Genomic DNA, 26,843 nt, shown 5'->3' with positions numbered 1-26,843 from the left:
TAGGTTTTTCAAAGTCCACCAATAGAATCCAGATAGATTCTAGGAGGTCCTAGATAGGCTAAAACAGCAATTCGGCAGGTTTTTAGATGGTGAATGATTGAAGTCGAATTTTTAAAGAGACAGTACAAGATAAAATTCGATATTCGAATTTTGGAATTTTTTTCAAATTTGAATTGAATTTGGTCTATTCCATAGTCGAAGTACAAAAAAATATCTTGAAATTTGATTTTTTTTTTCATTCGAAAATTCACCTCGACCATTAATAAATCTGCCCCTTGATGTTTTCAGCCACTAAGACACAAACTGTAAAACAGGCAAAAGATTTGTATTCCTTTGGTGGTTTTTGGAGACTTACAACATTAGAAACTGTAAGTCACTAGGTAGTTACCTGCCGAACTTTCTGGCAGGAGGGAGAGCCGTGCATCAACTGAATAGATATGTGGCAGCAGGTGCACCTTACATGTATGTATATATATACAAGTATGGGATCCATTATCCGAAAACACATTATCCAAAAAAGTTCTGAATTACGGAAAGGCCATCTCCCATAGACTCCATTTTATCCAAATAATCCAAATTTTTAAAACCGGTTTTGCTTTTTTTCTGTAATAATAAAACATTACCTTGTACTTGATCCAAACTAAGATATAATTAATCCTTATTAATAACAGAACCAGTCCATTGGGCTGATTCAATACATTCATGATTTTCTAGTAGAGTTAAGGTATCTAAATTAAGGAAAGATCCGTTATCCGGAAAGACCCAGGTCGCGAGCATTCTGGATAACAGGTTCCATAGCTGTATATATACATTATAACCCATTTAAGCACCCTGTCTACAACATCCATTTGGTTATCATATCCTCTTTCAGGCCCTCAGACCACTGACCGTAAAGAATCCGGTTAATTGAGACAGAATCTTCACTTGACAACATGCGTGTGTGTGTGATCTTTTGTGCTGTGTGGGCAGCATTGTTAAGGAGTGTTGGTAAGATATATATTTTAATACTCCTTCATATATTGTACTGAGATTTTATTGTTGCCTCACTTGTACAGATGCCCCAACTGTGGCAGAAAATAAAGGATCACTGCTTTATTCAAAAGATTTTCAATTTCTGCACCAAAATTCGCTCCGTGTGTCTGCACCCAGACCGACGAAGTGTTGTGAGTGCAGACACATGAACAAGCGGATCAGCATGCGGAGGCCAGATGAAACCCATTCCGCAGCACCCTGGGCCTGTGGGTGTATAATTCCATTTTTCAGCTCAGACATCTCATGCTGACCCATACTACATCTCTACTACCTGTAGTTCATCCCAGGAGTAGGGTTGCCACCTTTTCTGGAAAAAAATACCGGCCTTCCTATATATTTATCTTTTTCCCCTATTAATAACACTGGGATCAACCATCATTTTTACCGGCCAGGCTGGTAAAATACTGGCCAGGTGACAACCCTACCCAGGAGGTGAGGTCCTCTTACCTCCTCCAGGAATGGTTCATGCTGTTGTCCCCTCTCTCCTGTATAAAATAAAACCTCCTGATAAAACTGGAAGTTGAGCTTTTATAGTTACACTTGTTCCATTGGAAGCATACTCTGCTATTGCCAGTGACTATTTACCACCTATGTAGAGGTTCCTCATGAATCAAAGTTCTTACTCTCCTTGCCCACGACAAATCTCCTCTTCTGCGGATGACTTACACAGGCCATAAAGTGGTAAAACATATGCTGCGCTTCCAACAGAAGAGGAGATTTGTAGTGGACAACTAAATTCTTCATGTGCCATTTCCTAGTAAGAACATTCCTGAAGAGAATTTTATGGGTAACATTCTGTCTGTGACAAGCAAGAACGGTATCAACAGTGGTGTAACTAGATGATACTGGGACCAACAGCAAATTCATTTTAGGGCCCCAAACATATACAGAGTTATTCTAATAATAGATGCTGAAATTGATCATTAATTAGGACCTCATGGTGCCCCATGTAGCTCCCAGCCATCCTGCAGCCACAGGGTCTGCTTCCTCTGTAAAGAAAGTGCTGCTCTGAAGCAAAGTACCCAAAGCCAGTTTGTTCTTTAAAGAACACAATGGCCCACGGTGAAAAATGACAACGACAAGCATAATAAATTCTCATTCTTTCTATGCTTTCTAATTAACTTTCCCTTTAAAGTTGTCTGGTCCCAAGTTACCTCTGAAATTGTGCAGCAGACTAAAACTGCTGTCTTATAAAGACAAATAGCGGCCCCCTCACAAGGCAAGCAGGAGGCATGCAGATATGTGAAGTGGGAAGGAGCACACCAAAATGTCCAGGCAATGCCTTAATTCATATGCAGATTTATTGAGTGCACAAGCTTTCGGGGTCAGAACCCCTTCCTCAGGTGCAATACAGAAACAATGAACACAGTGCAATTTAAACATTCCACCCCCCAGTGCACACAGGAAATCAAACCCTGCATGTGACTTGTTAACCCTTCCAGACCTTACAATAACGCATGTATCCCAAGTGATTGTAGTCAATCTGTGTGTATATTACACGAATCAAATATCATAGTCCTCTTTATCTGAAAAATGTGACAAGAAATATCTTGTTAAAAACAATGTAACAAAATAGTATATGCAATGTAACAAAATAGTATATACAATATATAAAATCTATAGAAAACATCTCAATCCAAAACATTCATTAAGCCCCCTAGGGGAAAGCGAATCTATTTTGTTAATCCAAAAAGTCTCCCTCCTGAGTAACTGCTGATTAATATTACCCCCTCTGGGCATCTTGATCTGCTCCAAGCAGGAGGCATGAGCATAAGCAATGGGGCAGGTGCATGCAAACTTTATTGTCATGAAATATAGTATATGTAGCTGCTACTTGAGATTGAGCTGTTCATTATGCAATTCAGACAGTAAATCTTCAGCACAGGTGGCTTATACATCTGCCTGCTCAGCTTTCTACTGCCTTAAACACCAAAAAAGTGAATATACTTTACATACACTTATAGATCATTTCTGTTTTCTAATAGAATCTAAAGGTATTTTTTACTTTGTAGACCAGAGTCTGATTGGAGAGAGTGAGGTTTGTTCAATAGTGTTGGATCATGCTGCTAAATTCCACATAGTATTAGTTCCCTTGATTGGACTTTAACAAAAGGCAGGAGGTGGCAAACAGGGATACAGTTTTTTCATGTCTGTGGGGAAGGCAGGTATGTGACTTGATAAGACTTATTTGGTCTATTTGTGCTTATTTTTGTCTTTTTTTTGTGTTCTTCAGACTTACAAGTCCGCCTTGTCGGACCAAGCCCATGCGAAGGGCGTGTGGAGATTTTCTACGCTCAAAAATGGGGCACTATTTGCTATCACATGTGGGATATGATTGAGGCAGAGGTGGTGTGCCGGGAGCTGAACTGCGGAACAGCAACTGAAACAACTACAGATGGGAAATACGGGCCAGGTGGAGTCTATAGCGGGCTGGACAGCTTCCAATGCAAAGGGAATGAGACTCAGCTCCTGCAATGTGCCTATCTAATAGACCGACATGAGCACTCCTTTCTGGCTGACTGTGGAGTCAAATGTTCAGGTGAGAAGTAGTAGAGTACATTGAGTTCTGGGTATCAACCCCTGGCACAGACAGGAGAAAGTATAACCAAGAGGAGACTTGGGCCATTAAGGAAAGAAAACACATTAACTGCTATAGCAAGATCTTTAGCAGCATGTGACAACAATGATATATTATTATTATTATTTTAGAGCACCAACATATTGCACAGCGCTACACTTCAAGAGCCAGTTAAATCGGGTTGAAAAAAGACAAAGGCCATCAAGTTCAACCCCTCCAAATGAAAACCCAGCATCCACACACACACCCCTCCCTACTTTTAATTAAATTCTATATACCCATACCTATACTAACTATAGAGTTTAGTATCACAATAGCCTTTGATATTATGTCTGTCCAAAAAATCATCCAAGCCATTCTTAAAGGCATTAACTGAATCAGCCATAACAACATCACCCAGCAGTGCATTCCACAACCTCACTGTCCTGACTGTGAAGAACCCCCTACGTTGCTTCAAATGAAAGTTCTTTTCTTCTAATCTAAAGGGGAGGCCTCTGGTACGGTGATCCTCTTTATGGATAAAAAGGTCCCCTGCTATTTGTCTATAATGTCCTCTAATGTACTTGTAAAGTCTAATCATGTCCCCTCGCAAGCGCCTTTTTTCCAGAGAAAACAACCCCAACCTTGACAGTCTACCCTCATAATTTAAGTCTTCCGTCCCTCTAACCAAGTATAGATGAGTGAGATCATTTTAATTGATATTGTTCTGTAATCTCATTCCAGGATTCATGACCTGGGAGTGGTTTCTTAAATATAAGATCAGATCAGATTCTGCCCTGGAAGGAGTAAACATCACTGTGCTTCAGAATGCAGTAAGTAGCTTGTGTCTGGCTGAAATGTTCAGTTGCTCACATAGATGGCAGTTTGTAGTCGGCAATAAAACGAGAATTACAGGATAAACATCATGCAATTCAATTTGCTTGGGCTTATAAGCACTAAATCAACAACCCCGGCCAGTCAGATTCCCACGTGCTGTCCCATCCACTGTTTGGTCATTTTGTGCTGTAAATGTTTCAGGTTTGGTGGGAAGGAAGAGGAAATGGGAAGGGGTGGAGGGCAGATGGTTAAAAGACTTTTTTCTAGTGAAGTTTTTTTAAAAGGTTAAGAATTTTTCATATCAATACAATATCCACCATTTCTTAACTGACCCCATTCTAGTGTGATATATTTAGTATCAGAGATGTATCAGAAAATACAGCCATCTGGATTCAGTATAAGAATAGCCGCAGGCTGGATAGGACTAAGGGCTCTTACACATGGGCGTTTTTTGGTGCGATCTTTTGCGTTTTGCTTTCTTCCATTCAGCCGCAGGGGAGCGCAGGAGTAAACGCACTTAATTATGTCAAGGGGGCTGTACTCACACAGACGTATGCAAGCGCCAAACGCAGGCAGGACACAGCATGTTGAATTTCACCTGCGTTCGGGTGCTTACATGCGCTGTGTGAGTACAGCCCACTTGACAATAATGAAGTGTGTTTACTCCTGCGCTCCCCTGCGGCAGAATGGAAGAAAGAGGAAGAGTGCACCAAAAAACGCCCGTGTGTAAGAGCCCTAATTTATATATAAGGTTCTTCTGCATTGTTTGGGACCCCACTCCCACCTTAACTTTGGCCCCGCAGAAAGTTCAACTTGATGTCACATACAGGGCAACCATTTAACTCATTTTCATTACCAATCACCTTTAACAGCTTGAGAGGATCTCTACTACAATAAATGTTCCATATGCATGTGATAGTACTGATGAGCCAGATGTAAATGACTACAAATACATTATATTTAATATACGGCGTGTTGAGCTACACAATATTAGGGATGCACCGAATCAGCTTTTTCGGATGCAGCAGATCCTCTGAATCCTTTGCGAAAGATCCAGTCGAATACCGAACCAAATTTGCATAAGCAAATTGGGGGTGGGAATGGGGAACATTTACTTTTTTTTTTTTATACAAAAAGGCACACTATTTCCCCCGCCCTTAATTTGCATATGCAAATTAGGATTCGTCCAAATCCTGCTGAAAAAAAAAGCCAAATCCTGAACTGAATCCTGGATTCGGTGCATCCCTACTGTGTGTCAGATATAAATGTAATACTACAGGGCCTCTACTTTCCCATCATATATATTATCCTTTTTTTTTTTTATTCCAGGTAGTCTCTGCCATCTCTGGTCTGAGCAGACAGACTATATTGCAGGTGAAATACTGGAAGATGCGGAGCAAATAACCAGATAAAGGATTACTGAGCAATTGCACAAACTGGAGTGTCTCAATGTTTGTTTTTGTTTTTTTTTTTAAATTCCCTAGAGCTATAGTTTTACACACTGACTGGCGGCATTTTTTCCTGTATCCATTTTCATTGCAGGAGTGCATATGATTCCAGCAGGGAGCAAGGCCCTCAACTATTGGGCCATTGTACTTTTTTGTGCCTATACATTAGATATGCCCCATATTTCCACCTGGATGTAACCAAAATCAGTATGCCAACATTACTTGCAGAATGAGCGTATGCAATCAAACGCGGCAACTGTAAGAATGGCTTATAGCCAGGATGTGTGTATTTGACCAGTTATATCAGCACTATGTAGATTACAACAGATTTTGTATACATTAAAGGAAAACTACACCGCCCCAAACAATGTAGGTCTCTATAAAAAGATATTGCATAAAACAGCTCATATGTAAAATCCTGCTTCATGTAAACAAAACATTTTCATAATAATATACTGTATGTGCCATTGGGTAATCATAAATAGAAAATTAAAAAAATAAAATAAGGGCCTCCCCCAGGGATCGTACGATTCACAGTGCACACAAACATACCAACAAACCATACTTGTTAGGTCACATGAGCCAATTAGCAAACAGAGTTCTGTCTTTTGCTTCAACACTTCTTCCTGTTACAGTTAAGAGTTGTAGTATTTTTGTGATCTCTAAAGGAAGCACACAGACCAACACAAAATGGGGGTTCAAGGCAAATGATGTAAAAGGGCTTAAGTGTTCATTTTGGGGGTATAGTTTTCCTTTAAGTCAGCCATACATTGTCCAAAAGTGTATGCCACCCACCCGATCTGCAGGGCAAATAGATAGTGTACAATAGACCTCACACTGTATGACATTTCTTTAGTTCAGCTCCTCACTTCACCCGACTAAATTGACATTTTTCCTCAAACCAAAATTCATAGAATATTGAAACGTCAGTTTTACTTCCCCTGATTTTAAGTTTTCCCTCATTTGACACCTCTATATTATGCACAATACATTTCCCTCATTTTATATCTTTCTTTCTGGTCCCATGAAAATGTAAAATGAGGAATTCTACTGCACATGGATATTGTTTGATAGTGTAAGGCTGCCACGCACACACTAAAAATCTGTGTCTATGGCCAAATATTGAGCTTCTGTAGCAAACAAATCAAGAGCAGATTAACAGATCATATATAAACACAGAAACACTTACTGAAGCAGCAGTATATTGGGTAAAAAAGAGGAAGCAGTAATATGTAAATAAAACAAGTTTAATTGCTAGCAAATAACCTTTACTTCATCAATTTGGAGACAATACAGATACAAGACAAATAAAGAAATGCCGAGCTCTCTCTGGCTGGCTTTAGAAATCACACATTCTAGGTTTAAGTCTGCAAGACTGGAGGAGCAGGTTTGGGACACACTACACATCAGACGCTGCCGCTTGTCATTCAGGAGTTAGAAGCATTTGTGGAAACCATTTTGCTTCAATGAAATATTTCGGTCAGTATAGGTAAAAACACCCCTGGGAAAGATGAAAACATTTAATTGAGATGGCTTGAAAAAAAAAAAAAAAAAATCCAAACACTCTGTTAAGAATAAAAAGTAAAATACAACAAAAAATGTTTAATGAGCAATTTTGCCTTTGCAAATATGAAACGGTCACGGAAAGAAAATGAAGAAAAAGACATTTTACTACAGTATAAGCACCGCTGAGATTGTTCATGGGGGCAGGGGCAATGGAGGTTCCAGGGTTATTTTACATTGTGTGTCAAATTTTAATTCCTTAAAAAGTATTAGTGAGGTGGTCATGATGTTTCAGAGAGGGATAAAGTAACATTTGGCCATGAAAATATAAACAAGTCAAAAAACAAAAAAAAAAAAAGCCTCCTGCAAAAAGAAAAAACAATAAAATGAAGGTCCTTTTGATATTCCCCCAGCCTCTGGATCCTCTCGCTCATCTCTTCCAGTCCATCACGTCACTTCCATTCTACCAGAAATCACGGCGGTGGTAACCATCGGGATCACAGTATTTTGTAACCACCACTCTGTTAGCAAATTTGCGCCCAGTGAGTCCTTGCATGGCTTTCTGACAATCAAAGACCGACGTAAATTCTACAAAGATCTGAAACACAAATTTATATCATTATACATTTAACATTGTCAAAAATTGGCAAGATATATAGGATTGTCATGATTTAGTTATTTCTAAATTACACTGTTTACACTGCAAATAATTCACTCTACCATATAAAATTGCATTCCTGAACAAGCAAGTTTATTTTTTTTAGTTGTAATATTGGTGTGTAGGCATGACTGGGGGCAGCTGGGAAACTGACAATAGCCCCATGTCGGATTTTAAACTTAAATATAAAAAATATAAAAAAAATCTGCTCTTTTGAGAAATGGATTTCAGTGCAGAATTCTACTGGAGCAGCACTATTAACTGATGTGTTAAAAATAAACACAGTATCCCTTTGAGGAGGGTCCTTCAAGTAGGGTTTCCGTTCTTTTACTATTGAGTGCTGTTCTTATATCTACTGGGCAGCTGTTATCTTGTGTTAGGGAGATGTTATCTGGTTACCTTCCCGATATTCTGTTAGGCTGCTGGGGAGAAAGGGAGGGTTGAGATCCCTTCCAACTTGCAGTACAGCAGTAAAGTGACTGAAGTTTATCAGAGCACAAGTCACATGACATGGGGCAGTTGGGAAACAATGTTTAGTCCATGTCAGATATCAAAATTAGATCGGTTTGCTCTTTTGAGAAACGGATTCCAGTGCAGAATTCTGCTGGAGCAGCACTATTAACTGATGCATTTTGAAAAAACATTTTCCCCACTACAGTATCCCTTTAAATAAAAAAAAACATGACATTCGCCAATGCTGGAACGGATACCCGCACAAGAGTATAAAAGCACTTGCCTTGCCGCATCCTGGCACTTCAACTCCATCCACTGGCCGTGGAATTTCAAGTGACTTGACAGCGCCGTATTTGCCACACTCATCTTTAACATCCTCCACTATCTCCTCATACTCATCATCATCTATCAGTTCTTCTGGCAGCACCATATTCATTAGGCACAACACTTCAGTTGGATGACCACCCATCTGCACCTGGGAACTCATAAGACCAGGGACTTGAAGGGTCACTGGTGTCTGGTTTATTGTGCTCTGAAATGGGAAAAAAAGTCAGAACATTAGAAAGCAATGCACACATTCCTGAACTGTGCCAATTACTAGGTGTGTGCTGTTGGCCATACACGGAGTAATCATGGGACAGTTTAACCAGCCACTGCTTAACAGCACCGTTCTATCCATGGGGTACAATTTTACTGCACGAAATCCACTATTTGGGAATCGGCCAAATCCCTGAATCCTTTGCGTAAGCGTTGGCGGAATACCGAACCGAATCCTAATTATGCAAATTAGGGGCAAGGAGAAATTATTTTGTGATTAAGTCACGTGATTTCCCTACCCACCCCTAATTTATATATGCAAATTAGGAATTGGTTCAGCCAGGCATGAGGATTCAGCCAAATCCTGCTGAAAAAGCCAGAATCCCGAGCCTAATCCTGGATTCGGTGCATCCCTAATCAGTAGTAAAAGCATGCTGGGAGTTGTAGTCCAGAAAAATGTAGACACCCTAGGTTCAGAAACAGGATTCTAAGATCAGCCCTGTGTGTGTGGATGACCACGAGTTGCCTCTGAAGTGACTAAAGCCGTGCCACTTCCTTTGGCCTATCAGCATAGGCATCTGTGCGGTTAAACTGTACAAAATGCACATAAACAGTTCTCAACATTCCGCTAAAAATGACAGCTTAACTTATAGAAAATATAAGGCTCTTACACATGAGCGTTTTTACCTGCGCTCCCCTGCGTTCCGTTTTTCGGCGTTCAGCCGCAGGGGAGCACAGGAATAGACACATTTAATTATTTCAAATGGGGCTGTATTCACACAGGCGCATGTAGGCGCCGAACGCAGGTTGAGACGCAACATGCTGGATTTTTCCTGCGTTCGGCGCCTACATGCGCCTGTGTGAGTACAGCCCCATTTGAAATAATTAAATGCGTCTATTCCTGCGCTCCCCTGCGACTGAACGCCGAAAAACGGAACGCAGGGGAGCGCAGGTAAAAACGCTCATGTGTAAGAGTCCTTAATCAAGGAAAACTCTTCTAAATCATCGCTGGTTAAAAGATGCCCCTGATCAAGTCAGCATTTAGAGTAAACTAATCAGTGCTTATTCTAAATAACTTCATGGGTATTATTTCTAATTTTGTAGACTTCCAAGCTATTGAAGGAAGAACAGGGTATACTTTCAGTACGTAAATTATCTGCCTGAGTGGCCCTTGCTCAACACAAGAATTTACACAGCTATTTAATGTACCAAAAATTAAAATATTTGATGCTTGAAACCAACCTGGGGGGGATGGGGGAATCATTTAAGATGGAGAATTAGAAGTAGTTTAGAATAAAGCTTTATAATGTGTAAACAATTGGTGGGATTAAAACGTATCCTTACCAGAGTTGCATTCTTAGCTCCAACACTCGCCCTCTGCACCAAAAGCTTTTTATCACCCAGTTGCATCCCATTGAGTCCAGCAATTGCCTAGGGAAATAAAATTTGGTCAAGCAGGCACAGATCTTACCAACTGTGCAGTGATAAACTAATATGTAACAAATGAACAAGTCCCGAATGGCAATTGTCTAGTAGTCAAAGTAATAGGCCAAACGTGTACCAACTGGACTGCCAATTGTTAACTACAGTAACCAAAACATATTCACTCAGATCACAAACAAAAATATAGTTCACTTGTAATTAATGTTCACTCACTTGTATTACCCAATTTCAGGCTGTGTAGAGGTATATAAACCAGAATAGGGATACTAAAAACAAGAGAAAGCAGTAAAACCCCACACTACTTTACTAAAATTAATTGAGATCTAATTATATAAGTGCTTAGTGCTATTATAAACATATGCTTAGTTCTCAATCAATTTAGCACCAACATACAATTAATGGTATTTCAATCGATTGTGTTAATACAAATAATTGCTGTAGTTTATAATTTTAAAGCGAGTTCATGGTATCAAACAATTAAAAATAAAGCGTCAGCAATTCATGAATAAAAGTTAGAAATTAGAAAATAGTATAGAGGTGGAGTTGTCCCGAAGAAACTCCCACGAGTGGTGTCCCAGGGCTTAGAACAACGCAGCTAGTTTTTTCGGGACAACTCCACCTCTATACTATTTTCTAATTTCTAACTTTTATTCATGAATTGCTGACTCTATTTTTAATTGTTTGATACCATGAACTCACTTTAAAATTATAACTACAGCACTAGCACCTTATTTAATTCATATAAGAACCATGAACTTTTAGATTATTCATCAATTGTGTGTAGATACATTTTGTTGAAGGTCACAGCGCCTATTTTATAGCACTTAAGCACTTTAATCATAATTATTTGTATTAACACAATACAATACCATTAATTGTATGTTGGTGCTAAATTGATTGAGAACTAAGCATATGTTTATAATAGCACTAAGCACTTATATAATTAGATCTCAATTAATTTTAGTCAGGTAGTGTGGGGTTTTACTGCTTTCTCTTGTTTTTAGCAAAACATATTCACTGCAAAGCTACATTTTTGCACACTTTTTTCCCCCCCACTAGTTGCCTGCCCATTCTGAATTCCAAACCAGATGCCTGGTTACTAGTGTAAGTCTAGCAAACAGATAAAGCTGCTGAAATTTCAAACTGGAGAGTCACAGAACTGAAAGTTAAAGGGAATCTGTCGTCATTTTAAACTTTTTTTTTCTTTTGCATTTTTATAAAAAACACACATCTATAAACACTGTCTGGCAAATAAAATGTTAATCCACAAATCCATGCATAAGTTATTTTAGTTTGTATTTTGTCATGGGGGCTTCCATTTCTGCCCATTACACATTCATCCTGTGCTGCTCTAACAGCAGGCACAGCATTACCTGTGTGCTTGGAGGCAGCCACTCTGTAATGAAAAGCCAGGTCGCACTACGACATGAGAATCCAGCTGTACACTCCCCCTCCCCTCTCTGCCCATGCGTGTGATGTTTGGAGGAGAGAGGTCACATGGTTTGCAGGGAAGCAATTACTTTCACATTCCTACGTTCTGCTCTACAGCTGCACTAACAGCCCCTCCTCCCACAGACACTATCAAAGCTCCTGCCGTTCTGTAAGTTTGTTCTCTGCATTCCTTTGGAGGGGGGGGGAACGTTCTCTCCTTGCTGCCTTCCTAGTTAGTTTTACTGGTTACTAGATGAGGTAAAGGAGCTGTGAGTTCCCTCTGCTATCCACCTCACACAGACCTTGTCCTTTCCTGCCTGCAATACTTCTTTTTTCATTAACTACTTACTGCCTCCTTTCTCCTGAGCTATTTTAACCCTTCCTAGACTTCCTCCTAAGTTTTCCTCGTTTTCAAGTATGTCCTTATTTTATCCTTTTTTTCTATTCCCTGTCATCAGTCCTGGGAGTGTACTCCTGTGTTTCTGCCATTCATTTTTGTGTAAACAAATATAATAAACTATCTATATAAAATATTTTTTCCAGTGCCCAAAATAATTTGTGTGTGTGAATATATATATATTTCTTTTTGAAATGTAAGTGGGGGCAGTGATCACAGGACTATCTTATTTCAGTCCTTCTGAAGTGGTGTCAGTGAGAGCTTATTTTGATTCCTGCCTATTGTTCAATTGACAGGCTCAGCACACAAGGCTCTATTTACATTACAGCAGCTTGTAGGAGGGAGGAGCACAAGTCACATGACCTGAGGGCAGCTGGGAAATGTCAAAATGTCTAGCCCCATAGCAAATTTTAAAATTAGATATAAAAAAATCCATTTCTTGTTTTGAAAAACTGATTTCAATGCAGGATTCTGCTGTAGTAGCACTATTAACTGATACATTTTGTAAAAAACATGTTTTTCCATGACAGTATCCCTTTAAATAACTTTAAAGGGGTAGATTAAGGGTTGAATTAAAAATTAGAACATTCAATTCTGTCATGGTCAAAACTGTCAAATTCGACTAGGGAATTATCCAAACTCAAGTTTTTTTAAAAAAATTCTAATACAGTTTTCAAGATTAATCAAACTCCCTTTAAGAGTTATAATTCGACTATTTGCCACCTAAAAGCTGCTAAATTTCTTTATAAATCAATAGGTGAGGTCCAGTGAACAATTTGTAGCCTGCAAATTTTTACTGAGAAAAAACATGAACAGAGTTTAGTCGAATTCAAATCGAATTTAAGGGGTCGCTAAAAATCGTCAAATAACCCTCCAGTCGATTTTTGCATTTAAGGGACTTTAAAAAAAAAAAACAAAAAAAAACAAATTTGAAATTCGACCCTGGATAAATGTGACTAAGAAAAGATCAAAGGCAAAATGTTATCGTTGGGTTATGGGTTGGGAACGGGTTATATTTTAACTTGAGCTTGTGAGAAAATTTGTTGTGCACTCTTTTTCCTAGTGCTAATAAATGAAATCACACTGCCAGTTTTGGCACTCCAGATTTACTAATGCTAGAATTGTCTGATAAAAATCACTGTAAAAGATTAAGTTTTTAAACATATTTCTTACCTGATCTGTAACATTAATATCCACGTATTCACAAAAGGCATAACCTTTTGATAGGCCTGTGGCACTGTCTTTTACCAAATTAAATGCTTTTAAAGGCCCAAAAGATGTAAGCAATTCTTTGACCTGTGAATGAAAATAATCCAAAAGGTTATTTACTGAGCGACAGGGGAAAATGAATGCTTTAAACATTCAGTTATATAGAATATTTACAGAACCTAGAAAGAGAAGGCATAAAGTCAGTGAAGCCTGCAGGCTGTGGCCTTATAATAAAACAAGTCAGTTATTATACCTAAGGAAATACAGGCTCTCCAAAACAGAGTTTTCCATGTACAAGAGCTGTAATTACATTAGGGATGCACCGAATCCAGGATTCAGCCTTTGTCAGCAGGATTCAGCCAAATCCTTCTGCCCGGCCAAACCATATCCAAATTTGCATATGCAAATTAGGGTGTGGAGGGAAATTGTGTGACTGTCACAAAACATGGAAGTAAAAAAATGGTTCCCCTTCCCATCCTAATTTGCAGATGCAGATTAGGATCTAGTTCGGCTGAATATTTTGCAAAGAATTTAGGGGTTCAGCCAAATTCAAAATAGTGGATTTGGTGCACAGCTATTTTAATAAGCAAACCAACACTGTAACTTGGTTTTACCTAAGGAAAAATTAGTTTAGTGCCAGAAAGCTGAAAAATAAAGGTTAGTTCACAAGCCCACCCAAAATATTTTAGATGGTGAAGTGCAATATGCTGCACTGAGCCCCACACAACCCACTTATCCCCTAACAAGTGCAGTGCCAGTAGAAATAGCACAGCTTCCTGGGCCATTTGCTAGTGTGGCTCCACACTTTGATTAGGGGACTAGTATTTTGTGTGTCCATTCAACCATATTGCCTTCCTGCTGGCATTGCTTACGGGAAGGCTGGATGCAACGGAACACATTAGGGGAGTGGTCCATATTACAGACCTCAGTTCAGATTGATGGGAAAGCCAAATTGAAACATTCCCAGGTATGAAAAATAACAAATAAGTAAGCCTGAAATTACCAACCCATAGGCTTAATGACTCCATGGTTACCTGGTCATCATTCAGATAGTTGGGTAAACCTCCAATGAATAGCTTGTGTGCAGAGTCAGGGACAACTGTGGAAACCACCCCTGTTAAGAAAGGATGGATATTTGGAAAGAGAAAAAAAAACAAACCACCATTCCATTTATGCCTTTTTTTGCTCTGAAGTCCTGGCTGGAACTGCAGTCTCTGTAATAACAGACGGTACTGTGTTCTGGTAAGTAAAATAAGCCATTATATTTTCATATTACTAAAACCACTATAAAACTAAAGCTTGCATCGGGAACCTAAATAATGTTAAAGCAGCATAATCCTAAAAACCTAGCAGAAGGAAGGAAAAATAACCTAAATATAAAATGTAATGATGCACAGTGGAGGTAGAATTCTCCATATACTTGTACAAGGAACATTTTAATCAGGTGTAGGAGCAGCTTACCTGGTACATACACAGATGGGTTTTCAGACATGCCTGGTAAAGGCTGGTAATCATGAGGGCGCCTAATTTTAAGAGACTGGCCTTGAAAAATGATCCCATCAAAAGCCATTGCCTGTGTGGTTTCATCAACAGAACGAAACTAAAAAAAAAAAAAGGGGAAAATGTTGATTAGTCTAGCAAATAAAGGAAAGTTTGATTTAAAAAGAAAAAAAGTCAGTGGTTAAGCAATTCACTGATGTGATATTTATAAATTTGGTTCTGGAATAGTATTCTTTATCTGAAAGTCAACATGAGCATTGGAGGGTTCTGCGAATGATTATGAACACGCACCGGCAACCACTTCAAGCACTGTGGATGCAGACAACTTAAAATGTGAAGCTACAAAGAGCACTCCTTGTGTGGAAATGCAGTGGCATTCTTCTTCCAGAGTGATTATACATAACATGCTTTAGTATGTGAGTGTTCACAGTGAGCATTCACCACAAATGCAACCCTTGTAAAAAGAAAAACATTACCACTACCATAAAATAATTGAGTCATAGAAGAGGGAAGGTGGATGCAATTAAATGAATAACAAAATTAAATTGTTGTAAAGTAATAAAAATATAATGCAGTGTTGCCTTGCACTGGTAAAACGGATGAGTGCTTTAGGATTACTACTATTGTTTATATAAATATTATGCTGTGTAGCCATGGGGGCAGCCATTCAAAGGAGAAATGGCTCAGGTTACACAGCAGATAAGCTCTGTAGAACATAATGGTGTTAACTGTTATCCACTATTTAACCTGTGCCATATAGCCTTTTTTCGATTTCCGCTATTGCTACACAGCAAAACACACCAGTTTTACCAATGCAGGGCAACAGTACATGATATTTTCATTACTTTAAAACACTCATTTTTTGGTGTTACTGTACCTTTAAATAGAAGTGTTATACATGCACTCCCATTGGACAGAAACCCACTTCCCACCGCAACTTACCTCCAAAAAGGCAAAATTTTTGTCTTGATTGATTTGAACAGCCAGTACAGGATTTCCAGGTGCTTGAGTCAATCCACCAAGTCGCATCTGAGCATTAAAGAAGTCCATCATTGCCTCCTGCAAGGTAAGGAGAAGAGAGAGATATAAGTGGTCTGATATCCCAGTTAATAGCAACAAAGAGCAGGTTTAAGATCTAGAATGTCCTACTTGCCTTGCACGATGGTAGCAAACTTATTTTGCTACGAAGGGATTTCAGCCCCACAATTTTCACTTTAAAAAGAAATGGAAATATCTTTGATCTTGTTTTTCAAATAGAAAAGGTTTCTTTTAAAATTAAAGTTGTTTATATTGTTGTAATTCAACAAAAAGTAGCCATTTCTGCAAAAACCATGCTAACTGCTGGAAAAATTTGAAAAAAAGTTTGAAACTTTATTAGATTACAAGTGTAGGGCCATATTACAATTGTTCCTTTACATAATAGTACCATTTCCAAAAAAATAAAAAAGCAAAAACCGGATACCCATTACCCATAGTTTCAAAATGTAGGGTTAAGCAATGTGTATCATAACCAAATGTAAAACAAAAACTTTTTAAGTACCATGGAGATGGGACACTGTCTTAAAAAACCCACCTGTTTCTCTGCACAACACCGAAAGACCACTTATGAAATTAGTGTGGTCAAAGCAGTTGCCTAATACCTTACCTGTGTCAACTAGATTAATGGGCTGATTTATCAAGGGTTGAAGTGAAAATTGAATTTTTTATGTCCAAAACTGTCAAATTTGACTAGGGAATTCTTAAAATTCGGTTTTTCGCCATCTAAAAACCTGCCGAATTGCTTTTAGTCAATGAGACGTCATTGAATTTGATGCGAATTCTATTTGAGTTTTCTGGTTGATCCAATTCACCAGAGTTCTGAAAATTAGATTTTGTAAATAAATTTCAATTGGTCGAATTTCAAGTTCATGGGAGTTTTAAAAACTCCCATCAACTTGACCCTTGATAAATCTGCCCCTTAAACTGCTATTTAACAGAACTCAACAAAGGTGCTCCGTCAAGGTCCATTGTTTGTAATTGAGTAATGTTACAATGACCTCTGACACTGGCTCTCAATCTAGTCTTTCAGTAAGTCACCAACTGCCAAGCCAATCTTTCTGACCCCACTGTACACAGGGATATCTGTGAAATACAGCTCCAAAAAATTGCCCCAACTGCCAAAAAACTGCAGTCACAATTTACCCAAATATAATGTTTATTAAGTCAATGGTACCTGCAAACAGAGGTAGTTACAGGCCTGAAATGGCACAAGGCCTGTAACTTTAATGTCATTGTACAACCAGTAAGCTTGAATACATTTATTTTTTTACAGGTGTAGTTTAAAATGCTTGAGTGCACGTCACAAGAATGAACAGAAGACATCAGTACTCATGTGATACTTTATTCAGGCATAATTTGAGAATTGTATGTGGTTGCTGGTGAATTTAGACCACTATTGTCCCTTAGAGCAGGGGGGGGGGGGCAACTTTTTTTTACCCACTAGCTACATTAAGATGTAAAAGAAAAGTTAAAGGGATATTGTCATGGGAAAACATATTTTTTTCAAAACGCATCAGTTAATAGTGCTGCTCCAGCAGAAATCCATTATCCAAAAGAGCAAACAGATTTTTTTAGATTCAATTTTGAAATCAGACATGGGGCTAGACATATTGTCAGTTTCCCAGCTGCCCCCAGTCATGTGACTTGTGCTCTGATAAACTTCAGTCACTCTTTACTGCAAGTTGGAATCATATCATCCCCTCCCTCCCCCCAGCAGCCTAACAAAAGAACAATGGGAAGGTAACCAGATAGCAGCCCCCTAAAACAAGATAACAGCTCCCTAGTAGATCTAAGAACAACACTCAATAGTAAAAGCCAAGTCCCACTGAGACTGATTCAGTTATATTAAGTAGGAGAGATAACAGCCTGCCAGAAAGTAGTTCCATCATAAAGTGCAGGCACAAGTCACATGACTGGGGGCAGCTGGGAAACTTACAATATGTCTAGCACCATGTCAGATTTCAAAATTGAATATAAAAAAAATCTGTTTGCTCTTCTGAGAAATGTATTTCAGTGCAGAAGTATGGTTGAGTAGCACCATTAACTGTTGTGTCCCTTAAAAGTTTTCCTGGGTGGCATAAAATAGATGCTGTAATTGGCCAATTGGTAGCATCTATGAGGACTGGCAGCCTACATGAGGCTTGATTTGGCAGTAAACCTGGCTGTTATGCAACCAAAACTTGCCTCCAAACCACAAATTCAAAAATAAGCACCTTCTTTGGGGACAGTGGGAGCAACATCCAAGGGGTTGGTGAGGAACATGTTGCTCACAAGCCAATATTTTATTATAGCAAGGAAACAATAGCAAGAGCAAATACCTCAGTGATTCCAAATGGAATATTTCCGACATAGAGTCGACGGGCCTGCCTCGTCATCTGACTGCCCACAACAGGCACTGGAGTAGGAGTAACTGCCAGACCATCTGGAGTCATGGTTGGAAGAAGAGCTGTAGCTGGAATCTGTCCCGCAGCTGGAAAAAAATGTTAAGCAAAAAAAATATACATGGACTGAGAATGTGCAAATTGAAAGTGATGTGTTTTACTGATGCTTACAATTCAGTGCTTATTGAATGAAACCCTTGAAAGAAAACAAATCTAACAAATGATACCAACAATAAATAACCATGCAAAATTCAAATATACGAACAATTCACAAGGTTTTTGTACTCGCTGTAAGATCACCTGCTATGCTTTTAGATACAGGTGCCAGAAGCACAGTAGGAGGGGGACAGCCATTCACAGCCCTGCAGACGCACAAGCTTAGACAGGCGCCAGTTCCCTATCAGGTCCTGCTAGCTGCTGATTGGTTCCTGTCCTACAGTGAGCCGAGAGCCGCCGGCTACCCTGCACAGCCTGGAAATTCAGGGAGCAGGAAGTGGAAGGGAAAGGAAGGAATTATTAGGGTTTTTGCAGAAATATTCAATAAATCCGCCTGAACAACTACTTTTTTAAGCACAATTCTTCGATATCTAAATGAGTAGAATTAACTGGTACGTGCTTATTTACACAAAAAATCATCTCCTTTAAGAAAGGGAATACCCAAGATGAAAGTTTAATGGCTTCTATTCAAACAAAAAAAGGCTTTACAAAGTCTTTGTCTTGCACAGTACACATCAAGAGTAAGATGCCTTTTTAGCAGATACTTCTTTGAACAAGGGACTCCCCCACATGGTTTTAGCCCAACGTGTAGTCTTGCACAAAACAAACCCAAGCTTGACAACCTGTCTGAAAAGCAAAATATAGCACTCCTTATATATTCTTCACCTCTTCTCTGGACTCACTGTAGTTGCACAATGTAATTTTTGTGAACTGGAGCCTAAAATTTCACTGCATGTTTAAGAGAAGGGCCTTCTAAAGCATATTACACAGATGGACTTACATCTTTCTCCGCTTTTCCCCTTTTGTAACCTAGACGCCACTCTACTGTCTAAGCAAATTAAAATAATTTCCCCTTCTCACTCCCTCCCAACACAAAGGGATTTGGGTGCAAGCCACACCAATAATTATGACTAAAGAACCTGAACCCACGGTTTCCTTTTAACCTCCAAACACAGAAATATATAAAATTGATAAATCAGCCACTGCAAACACATTTCTAAATTCATCCATTAAAATTATACAGACATGAGATCTGTTATCCAGAGAGCTCTAACATGAGAATGGCGCATCATACAGACTCCTTTTTCAGCTTTGTATGCAGTTATTGCAGGTAAAAAGGAAAATCAGACAAATCATTTCAAAACTAATACTGGAGAATGACTGACAAGTTTTCAAAAGCTACAACAAAAGGATGAGAATTATAACTGAATGTTTAAAATCACCTTGCATGGCTTTATACTGCAGAGGCGTGATATGCTCAAAACCAGGAGGTGGAATATCCCAATATTTACGGATCTTCTTTTTCTTCTCATTTCTTGGTGAGCGACTGAACGAGAAAAAAGGGAATACTTTAGTATTTCAAGGGTAAGCAAACCTTCACAATAGTTTTGAGATATCTCTACTAGTTTACCTGCGTCGCCTCCGATCCTTGGATCCACTTCGTTGCTCTCTAGCTCGTCTTTCTCTGCTACGGCTTCGTCGCTTCCGTTCTCGGCTTCTAGAACGGCTGTGACTGCGTTTTTTATGGCGATTTTCCTTGTCTCTTTCTACAAGTACCAGAAAATTGTTGCAATTACTTGCGTGTAATCTTTAACATGGAGGTACACTTCATCAGATTTAAAAAAACATAACTCTAAACTAATTAGTTTGATTCCAATCTTTGCCTTCTAAAAAGAAAAAAACACCTACTTACATATCTTATATAAACCAAGAGGGCTAAGGGCTAGTCCACACGGGGAGATAGCCACGCGTTTGCGGTCGCGGCGACAAAGCGCCGCGCCAGTCGCCGCGACCGGCGCAGGCGACAGTTTTGTATGGGCGCCTATGTAAAAACGCCTGTGCTAACCACACGAGGCGATGCGCTTTTCAACAGTCGCCTGAAAATGCCTCGCCAGGCTTTTTCAGGCGACTGTTGAAAAGCGCATCGCCTCGTGTGGTTAGCACAGGAGTTTTTACATAGGCGCCCATACAAAACTGTCGCCTGCGCCGGTCGCGGCGACTGGCGCGTCGCTTTGTCGCCGCGACCGCAAACGCGTGGCTATCTCCCCGTGTGGAATAGCCCTTAAAGGACCAGTAACGTCAAAAATTTTTATTTGAGAAATACATTTTACATGTTAAAAATAATGGGCATGCCCTAATAAATTAATATAACACACCTAGCGCTTTTTTTAAAAAATAAATCAAAATACCTTTCCTCCATTACATGGAAAACGGCGAAAAGGCGACCAGTGCGCACTCCCGACGCTGTACACACAACCGGAAGTAGGGAAACCGGAAGTCAAAACACAGAGCAGCCGGTAACATCCAAGCAGGCAGTGGTGAGTGAACTGCTGCGCGAAGAGAAAGACTGAGGATTTTAAGCGCTGCACACACAGATAGAGGGAGGCTGAGAGGACAGAATGCTGCAGGGACTTAAACGCTTCGTGGAGAGAGAGGCTGGGACAGAAAAGCTGCCGGCAGAGAGGCTGAGGGGAGAAATGCTCAGGTAGGAAAGATTACGGGGAGAAAAGTTTAGGAGACAGAAAAGCTGCCGGCAGAGGGGAGGGAAACACTGCGGGGACACAAACGCTGCAGAGTTACAAAAGCCTGGAGGAGGAGGAACGGGTGCCGGGAGAGGGGAGGTAAAGGGTGCGGGGGGGGGAAAAAAGATAAATTATCTTGACAAAAATATTCTGGAGGGGGAGAGAGAGACCTGCTGGAGGAATGCACATAACTGCTGGGCAAAAGAGCAGGGAGATAATGTAACAGGACGGCTGTCAGCTGTGAGCGTGAGCAGAGAAAAGTGACCAGAAGTGACGTCAGTCCAGGAAGAGAGACACAGCAGCGCGCACGTAGTGGAGAAGAGAAGGAGAACCAGCAAGAAGATGGCGGAGACCCTTTGGACACCGTGGGACAGTGCCGGTTTGAGTTTTTTCCTATGTCTTATCCAAACAGCAGGAAAGATCAGCATATTGGAGGTAAGTAATATGTATGCATTTGTTTTTTTTTATTTTTAAAAATTGTGTTACTGGTCCTTTAAAAGGAAATTTTCTAAACATCGTGGAGCCAGAGACACAAGGAAACTGCAGAATATGTGAAATCAAAGAGACTGTTCTTCTGCTTTAAAGCGATATCAAACAGCCTGGGTCTATGCAGCTATTCAATGTCCCATGATGGCAGTACAGATATCACTACCAGCTCCTGTTCTGGTGAAAATGGGTCACAAGTGTTTAGAAATACTTAAAGGATCAGTAACAAATTTTTTTTTTAAAGAAAAAATAGTTACTATAGAACAAAAAAACCCACAGACAAATTGAACTTTTAAATTGCTAAGTTTTTATTAAGAAATAACTTACGGAAACTCAGATTGCGCTCCACTTCAGAAAAGGCGATCAGCGATCCATCGTGCCGCGCTCCATTTCTCCTCCCTGCCTTCCTTATAGGCGAGGAGGAGAAATTGAACTCTGCGCGATCGATCGTCACCCTGTTGCAGTTTCTGAAGAGGAGCGCAAGTGAAGTTTCGGTAAGTTATTTCTTAATAAAGACTTAGTGATTTTAAAGTTTAATATGTGTTGGGTTTTTTTTTCGTAGCATACTAACAAATTTTTTCAAAAGTGTTTTGCTGTTGTTACTGGTCCTTTAATACCAATGTGCCAAGCACATACTACAGTTTCACCCTTTACCCTTAAGACATCTTGATAAAATTTTAATTATTTGCCATATTGCCTATTTGGCTTCAAGTGTCCAGTTAAGAGTATTACCAGATTCTTGAAGCACATCTCCAACATTTGCGCCGACTAGGTTTCCTTCCCCTTTAAATCCATTTCTCAAAAAAACAAAGATTTTTTTTATATTTAATTTTGAAATCTGACATGGGGCTAGACATATTGCCAGTTTCCCAGCTGCCCCAGTCATGTGACTTGTGCTCTGATAAACTTCAGTCACTCTTTACTGCAAATTGGAACGATATCATCCCCCTCCCGCAGCCTAACAGAATAATGGGAAGCTAATCAGATATCAGTAGGGATGTAGCGAACTGCTGTTTTGGTGTTCGCGAACGCCGTTCGCGAACACCGGCAAAAAATGCGAACGGTTCGCGAACTTCGAACACCCGCAAAATCGTTCGATTCGAACGTTCGAAGGATTTTTCGTTCGATTCAAACGTTTGAAGGATTTTCATCGTTCGATCGAAGGATTTTCATTCGAATCGAACGTTCGAGGGATTTTAATCGTTCGAACGAATGGAAATCGGTCGAACGAATGGAAATCGGTCGATTTTAGCGGTCGAATGGTCGCGAACTCAAATTGCGAACGTTCCCAAACGTTCGCGAACATTAGGCGGACGCGAACGGTCGATGTTCGCGCGAACAAGTTCGCAGGCGAACAGTTCGCTACATCCCTAGATATCAGCTCCCCAACACATTAGAAATAAAAAAAGACATCATAAAAATCATGACAGAATCCCTTTAAGAAGAGGGAAATATGCAGATACATGTACAAAACATGAGTTCATTGCTACATTACTTAATGAATGAGTAAACTGGATAATATGTAGTTTTCCCAGAAAATACAATTTAGTTTGACAATAACATGCACAAATTGGAATGTACTTGTCATGGATCAGTAAAGAGCAGCAAAATTATTGCACACTGCATGTCAACCCAGGTACGGGCTGTAAAGGGAAGCAGAGGGATAACTTATGTATCTAGCATAATGCATACAAAATAGAAAGTCCCTCATTACATACTAAGAAAAAAAATACTTGGGCATATTAGCATAAACAGAAAACAGTGAAGTCTCCAGACTAAAAAACATCAATGAAATACTAGTCTAAACGGTGTAGTTTACTATTACATGGTGACATTCCCCAAGAGCCACAAAGGCACTTCATTTCAAATTCCTGTATCTCAGATTGCCTTTACTACTTTAAGGGCTAGGCCACAGGGGAAGATTTCAGGGAGATTGGTCGCCTGGCGACTAATCGCCACGTCTTTGAGGCGACTAATCTCCCTGAATGGCTTGCTGGTATCTCGCACCCGCTAGCGCTAAAGTCGCCTGCACCTATTCACACGCGGCAATGCGGTTTTCAAACTCGTTTGAAAATTGCCGTGCAAGACAATTTTGAGCGACTTTGAAAAATGTATCGCCGCGTGTGAATAGGTGCAGGCGACTTTAGCGCTAGCGGGTGCGAGATACCAGCAAGCCATTCAGGGAGATTAGTCGCCTCAAAGACGCAGCGATTAGTCACCAGGCGACCAATCTCCCTGAATCTTCCCGTGTGGCCCTAGCCTTAAGGGATACTGTCAGAGATTTCCCCCCCCCCCAAAACGCATTCGTTAATATGGCTGCTCCAACAGATTTCTGCACTGAAATCAGTTTGGAAAGAGTAAACAGATTTTTTTTATATTTAAATTTTGAAATCTGACATGGGGCTAGACATATTGCCAGTTTCCCAGCTGCCCCCAGTCGTGTGACTTCTGCTCTCATAAACATCAATCACTCATATCACTCCAACTTGCAGTGCAGCAGTAATCACCCCCCCCCCCCAGCAGCCTAACAACAGAACAATGGGAAGGTAACCAGATATCAGCACCTTAACACAAGATAACAGCTGCCTGGTAGATCTAAGAACAGCGCTCAATAGTAAAAGCATTTCCCACTGAGACACATTCAGTTACATTGAGGAGAAACAGCCGTTCCATCATCAAGTGTTGGCTCTTTCTGAAAGCACATGACCAGGCAAAATGACCTGAAATGGCTGCCTACACACCAATATTACAACTAAAAAAAAATACACTTGCTGGTTCAGGAATTACATTTTATATTGTAGAGTGAATTATTTGTAAACAGCGTAATTTAGAAATAAAAAATACATCATAAAAATCATGAGAGAATCCCTTTAAAGCGTATAAATAAGTGGAGCAACACCAACACACTGGCACACCTAAAGCTGGCGATAGATGTAAAGATTTCTAAGATATTTTCATTATCGTGAGAACAAGATTATCTTGATTAAATGTACGATTTGTCCATCAACTAAAAAGACCATTTCAGACGATATGGTCTAGCTGAAGCCAGGAAAACTGATGGGAGCTGCCTGCTTGGTCCTGCTAACATAGATACATTTCTTTGTGACCGATAAATTCTTAAACCTAGTTGATCAATTTGCTGACAGATGATGGACGAAAAATCGTTAGACGCAAGATCATTCGATTCCCACTCACCTCACGATAATTTGACCGATTGCACTAAAATCGGTCGTTCAAAGAAAAAGCTTTGCGTCTATGAGGACCTTAAAACATTAGAATATACTACCAATAACAATATGCTTAATAGCCCTAATATACAGAGGAAAGACATGGTTACTTTATAGGCCTCCAAACAATAGTGAACACAGACAACACCTGGTTGGACAATGTTTGTACAACTTGCCGTCCTGTAACACCCCCTTCATCAGACCTACAGTCCGACCCTATAACAATGCTTTGGGACCATCTGTACATCGATATATAGCAGGGACCCCCACCAACTTTTTCTTTTTTTTAACCTGTGAGCCACATTTAAAGGAGAATTCAATGCGTTACCAAAAAAAACACCCTACCCCCACCCCACACAGACCCCCCTCCCTCGAAGGGAAATGCCCCTAACTTTTTACTTCCCCCTTGGTGAAGATTCAGGGATAGCAGTTCACTGCAGCCATCTTCTGGGTCTTCTTTCGCAAAATTCGTCTATTGCGGCGCATGTGCAGTTGTCGCCAACTGGTAAATTGCTCCAACTGCGCATGCACCTCTTTGCTGTCCTCCGTCTCAGCTTACTGAAGACCCGGAAAATGGCTGTGGTGAACCGTAATCCCTGAATCTGCACAGAGGGGTAATTAAAAAGCTAGGAACATTTCCCCGGGGGGCAGCTAGGCTGGGGGTGAAGGGAGGGGGGTCTATGTGGGGTGGAGGTTTTTTTGGTAAAGGGTCAAAGACTCCTTTAAAGATAAAAACAGTTGGGGAGCAACACAAACATGAAAAAGTCCCTTGGCTATTTGGTAGCCCCTATGTGGACTGGTAGCCTACAGGAGACTGTTTGGCAATGTATCTGTTTTTTTTATGTTTTCAGAACTTGCCTGGAATACAAAAAGAAGGCACCTACTTTGAGAACAAAGAATAACAGCCAAAGGGATAGTGAACAAGGTTTGTGAAGCACTGATATATCTAGGTTTAATGATGAACACTAGGAAGAGGAGTTTAGTTACCTAGCACACATTGTGGGAATAAACAAAGCTCCAGCACATACCCCAGTGTTCTCTTCTGTGGGTAAACTTGGTATTGAGGTAAAGGGGCTGTGGGACTTCTGTATAGAATAAGTCAGTGGCCAGGCTAATAAAGGTGAATAAAACTGATACTGTGGAAGCCCACGCCAGCAAGAGCAGCACACTGGGGCCTATCCAATGGGCTATGTAAAGAATAACTCCGCCCATCGAGGCCTCAACCGCGCGCATTACCCTTTTTCCCACCACGCCGCGCACTAGACGGCACCAGGCCGGCGGCTCCCCCGGTTACACCATACCTTGCTTATTTTCATTCAGTTGCCGCTCGAACTCGTCGAAGTCGGACATGATGGTCCCCCTTGTAGCGATGGCGGCGGCAAGCGGTGCTCAAGAGCCAGTCCAGCGGTCTTTTCTCGCGCTCTTGTTCTCTGAGGAACGAGCGGGGGAGGAGGAAGAAGAACAAGACGACGCAGCCGCAACACGCTCACCAACTTGCTTGTCGGCTTCCCGAAGTAGAGGGGCGGGGTCTTGTTAAGATTTCAACTGCTTCCGGAAATGATTCGGGCGTGGCTTACTATCTATCGGCTTTCTTCGCGATGACTTTAATAGGGCTTCGTCTGTTTCCGATTAGAATCGGAAGGCTTCCGGGCGCTTCGACAGTTTTCGTAACTGCGGGCAGGGTTTGTTCAAATGTACATCTGTCGAAATATATGAATGAAATACAGCCGACGGAAAGCTTTGTTTTTTTTGCAACGTTTTGACTTGGAAACAAAATGAGCAATTAAAGAGGGGAGGGGGGGGTAGCTAAGCAACTTTTCAATTGGTCTTCGTTATTTATATTGTTTAGTTTTATAGTTATTTGCCTTTTTCTTCTGAATCTTTTCAGCTTTTAAATGAGGGTCACTGACTCCATCGAAAAAAAAACCAAATGCTCTGTACGGCTACAAATGTATTGTTATTGCTACT

The 26,843-nt window shown here is 40.3% G+C and overlaps 2 protein-coding genes across 3 annotated transcripts; one reads left to right on the top strand and one right to left on the bottom strand.

The window, feature by feature from the left end:
- The first annotated feature begins 875 nt into the window (after positions 1 to 875).
- Positions 876 to 5,866, top strand: LOC121395603 (scavenger receptor cysteine-rich domain-containing group B protein-like). Its single transcript, XM_041569475.1, has 4 exons — positions 876 to 987; positions 3,266 to 3,571; positions 4,334 to 4,422; positions 5,756 to 5,866. Exons 1-4 carry the CDS (start codon positions 933 to 935, stop codon positions 5,828 to 5,830), a joined length of 525 nt encoding a protein of 174 aa, XP_041425409.1. The 5' UTR covers positions 876 to 932; the 3' UTR covers positions 5,831 to 5,866.
- Positions 5,867 to 7,105: 1,239 nt separating this feature from the next.
- LOC108696656 (splicing factor U2AF 65 kDa subunit) lies at positions 7,106 to 26,440 on the bottom strand. 2 transcript variants are annotated; one of them, XM_018226196.2, is made up of 11 exons: positions 26,177 to 26,440; positions 20,052 to 20,187; positions 19,864 to 19,967; positions 18,362 to 18,513; positions 15,948 to 16,064; positions 14,967 to 15,105; positions 14,513 to 14,619; positions 13,470 to 13,592; positions 10,370 to 10,456; positions 8,772 to 9,020; positions 7,106 to 7,975 (listed from the first exon to the last, which is right to left on the bottom strand). In XM_018226196.2, exons 1-11 carry the CDS (start codon positions 26,223 to 26,225, stop codon positions 7,841 to 7,843), a joined length of 1,398 nt encoding a protein of 465 aa, XP_018081685.1. In that variant the 5' UTR covers positions 26,226 to 26,440; the 3' UTR covers positions 7,106 to 7,840. The 2 variants fall into 2 exon arrangements, with proteins under 2 accessions (XP_018081685.1, XP_018081686.1); XM_018226197.2 differs by having other exon boundaries at positions 14,540 to 14,619.
- Between the last annotated feature and the right edge of the window lie 403 nt (positions 26,441 to 26,843).

This window comes from Xenopus laevis, chromosome 7L (genome assembly GCF_017654675.1).
Source record: "Xenopus laevis strain J_2021 chromosome 7L, Xenopus_laevis_v10.1, whole genome shotgun sequence".
Taxonomy (NCBI): domain Eukaryota; kingdom Metazoa; phylum Chordata; class Amphibia; order Anura; family Pipidae; genus Xenopus; species Xenopus laevis.
This window is presented reverse-complemented; position numbering and strand designations above follow the sequence as displayed.

Excerpts from the sequence above, each read along its gene's own strand:
- LOC121395603 (XM_041569475.1), top strand. The coding sequence starts at position 933 with ATGCGTGTGTGTGTGATCTTTTGTGCTGTGTGGGCAGCATTGTTAAGG. Across the intron at positions 988-3,265 it reads AGCATTGTTAAGGAGTGTTG|ACTTACAAGTCCGCCTTGTC; the intron begins GTAAGATATATA and ends TGTGTTCTTCAG. Across the intron at positions 4,423-5,755 it reads TCACTGTGCTTCAGAATGCA|GTAGTCTCTGCCATCTCTGG; the intron begins GTAAGTAGCTTG and ends TTTTTATTCCAG.
- LOC108696656 (XM_018226196.2), bottom strand. The coding sequence starts at position 26,225 with ATGTCCGACTTCGACGAGTTCGAGCGGCAACTGAATGAAAATAAGCAA. Across the intron at positions 18,514-19,863 it reads GCAGTATAAAGCCATGCAAG|CTGCGGGACAGATTCCAGCT; the intron begins GTGATTTTAAAC and ends ATTTTTTTCCAG. Across the intron at positions 7,976-8,771 it reads AAGTGCCAGGATGCGGCAAG|ATCTTTGTAGAATTTACGTC; the intron begins GCAAGTGCTTTT and ends TTTGTGTTTCAG.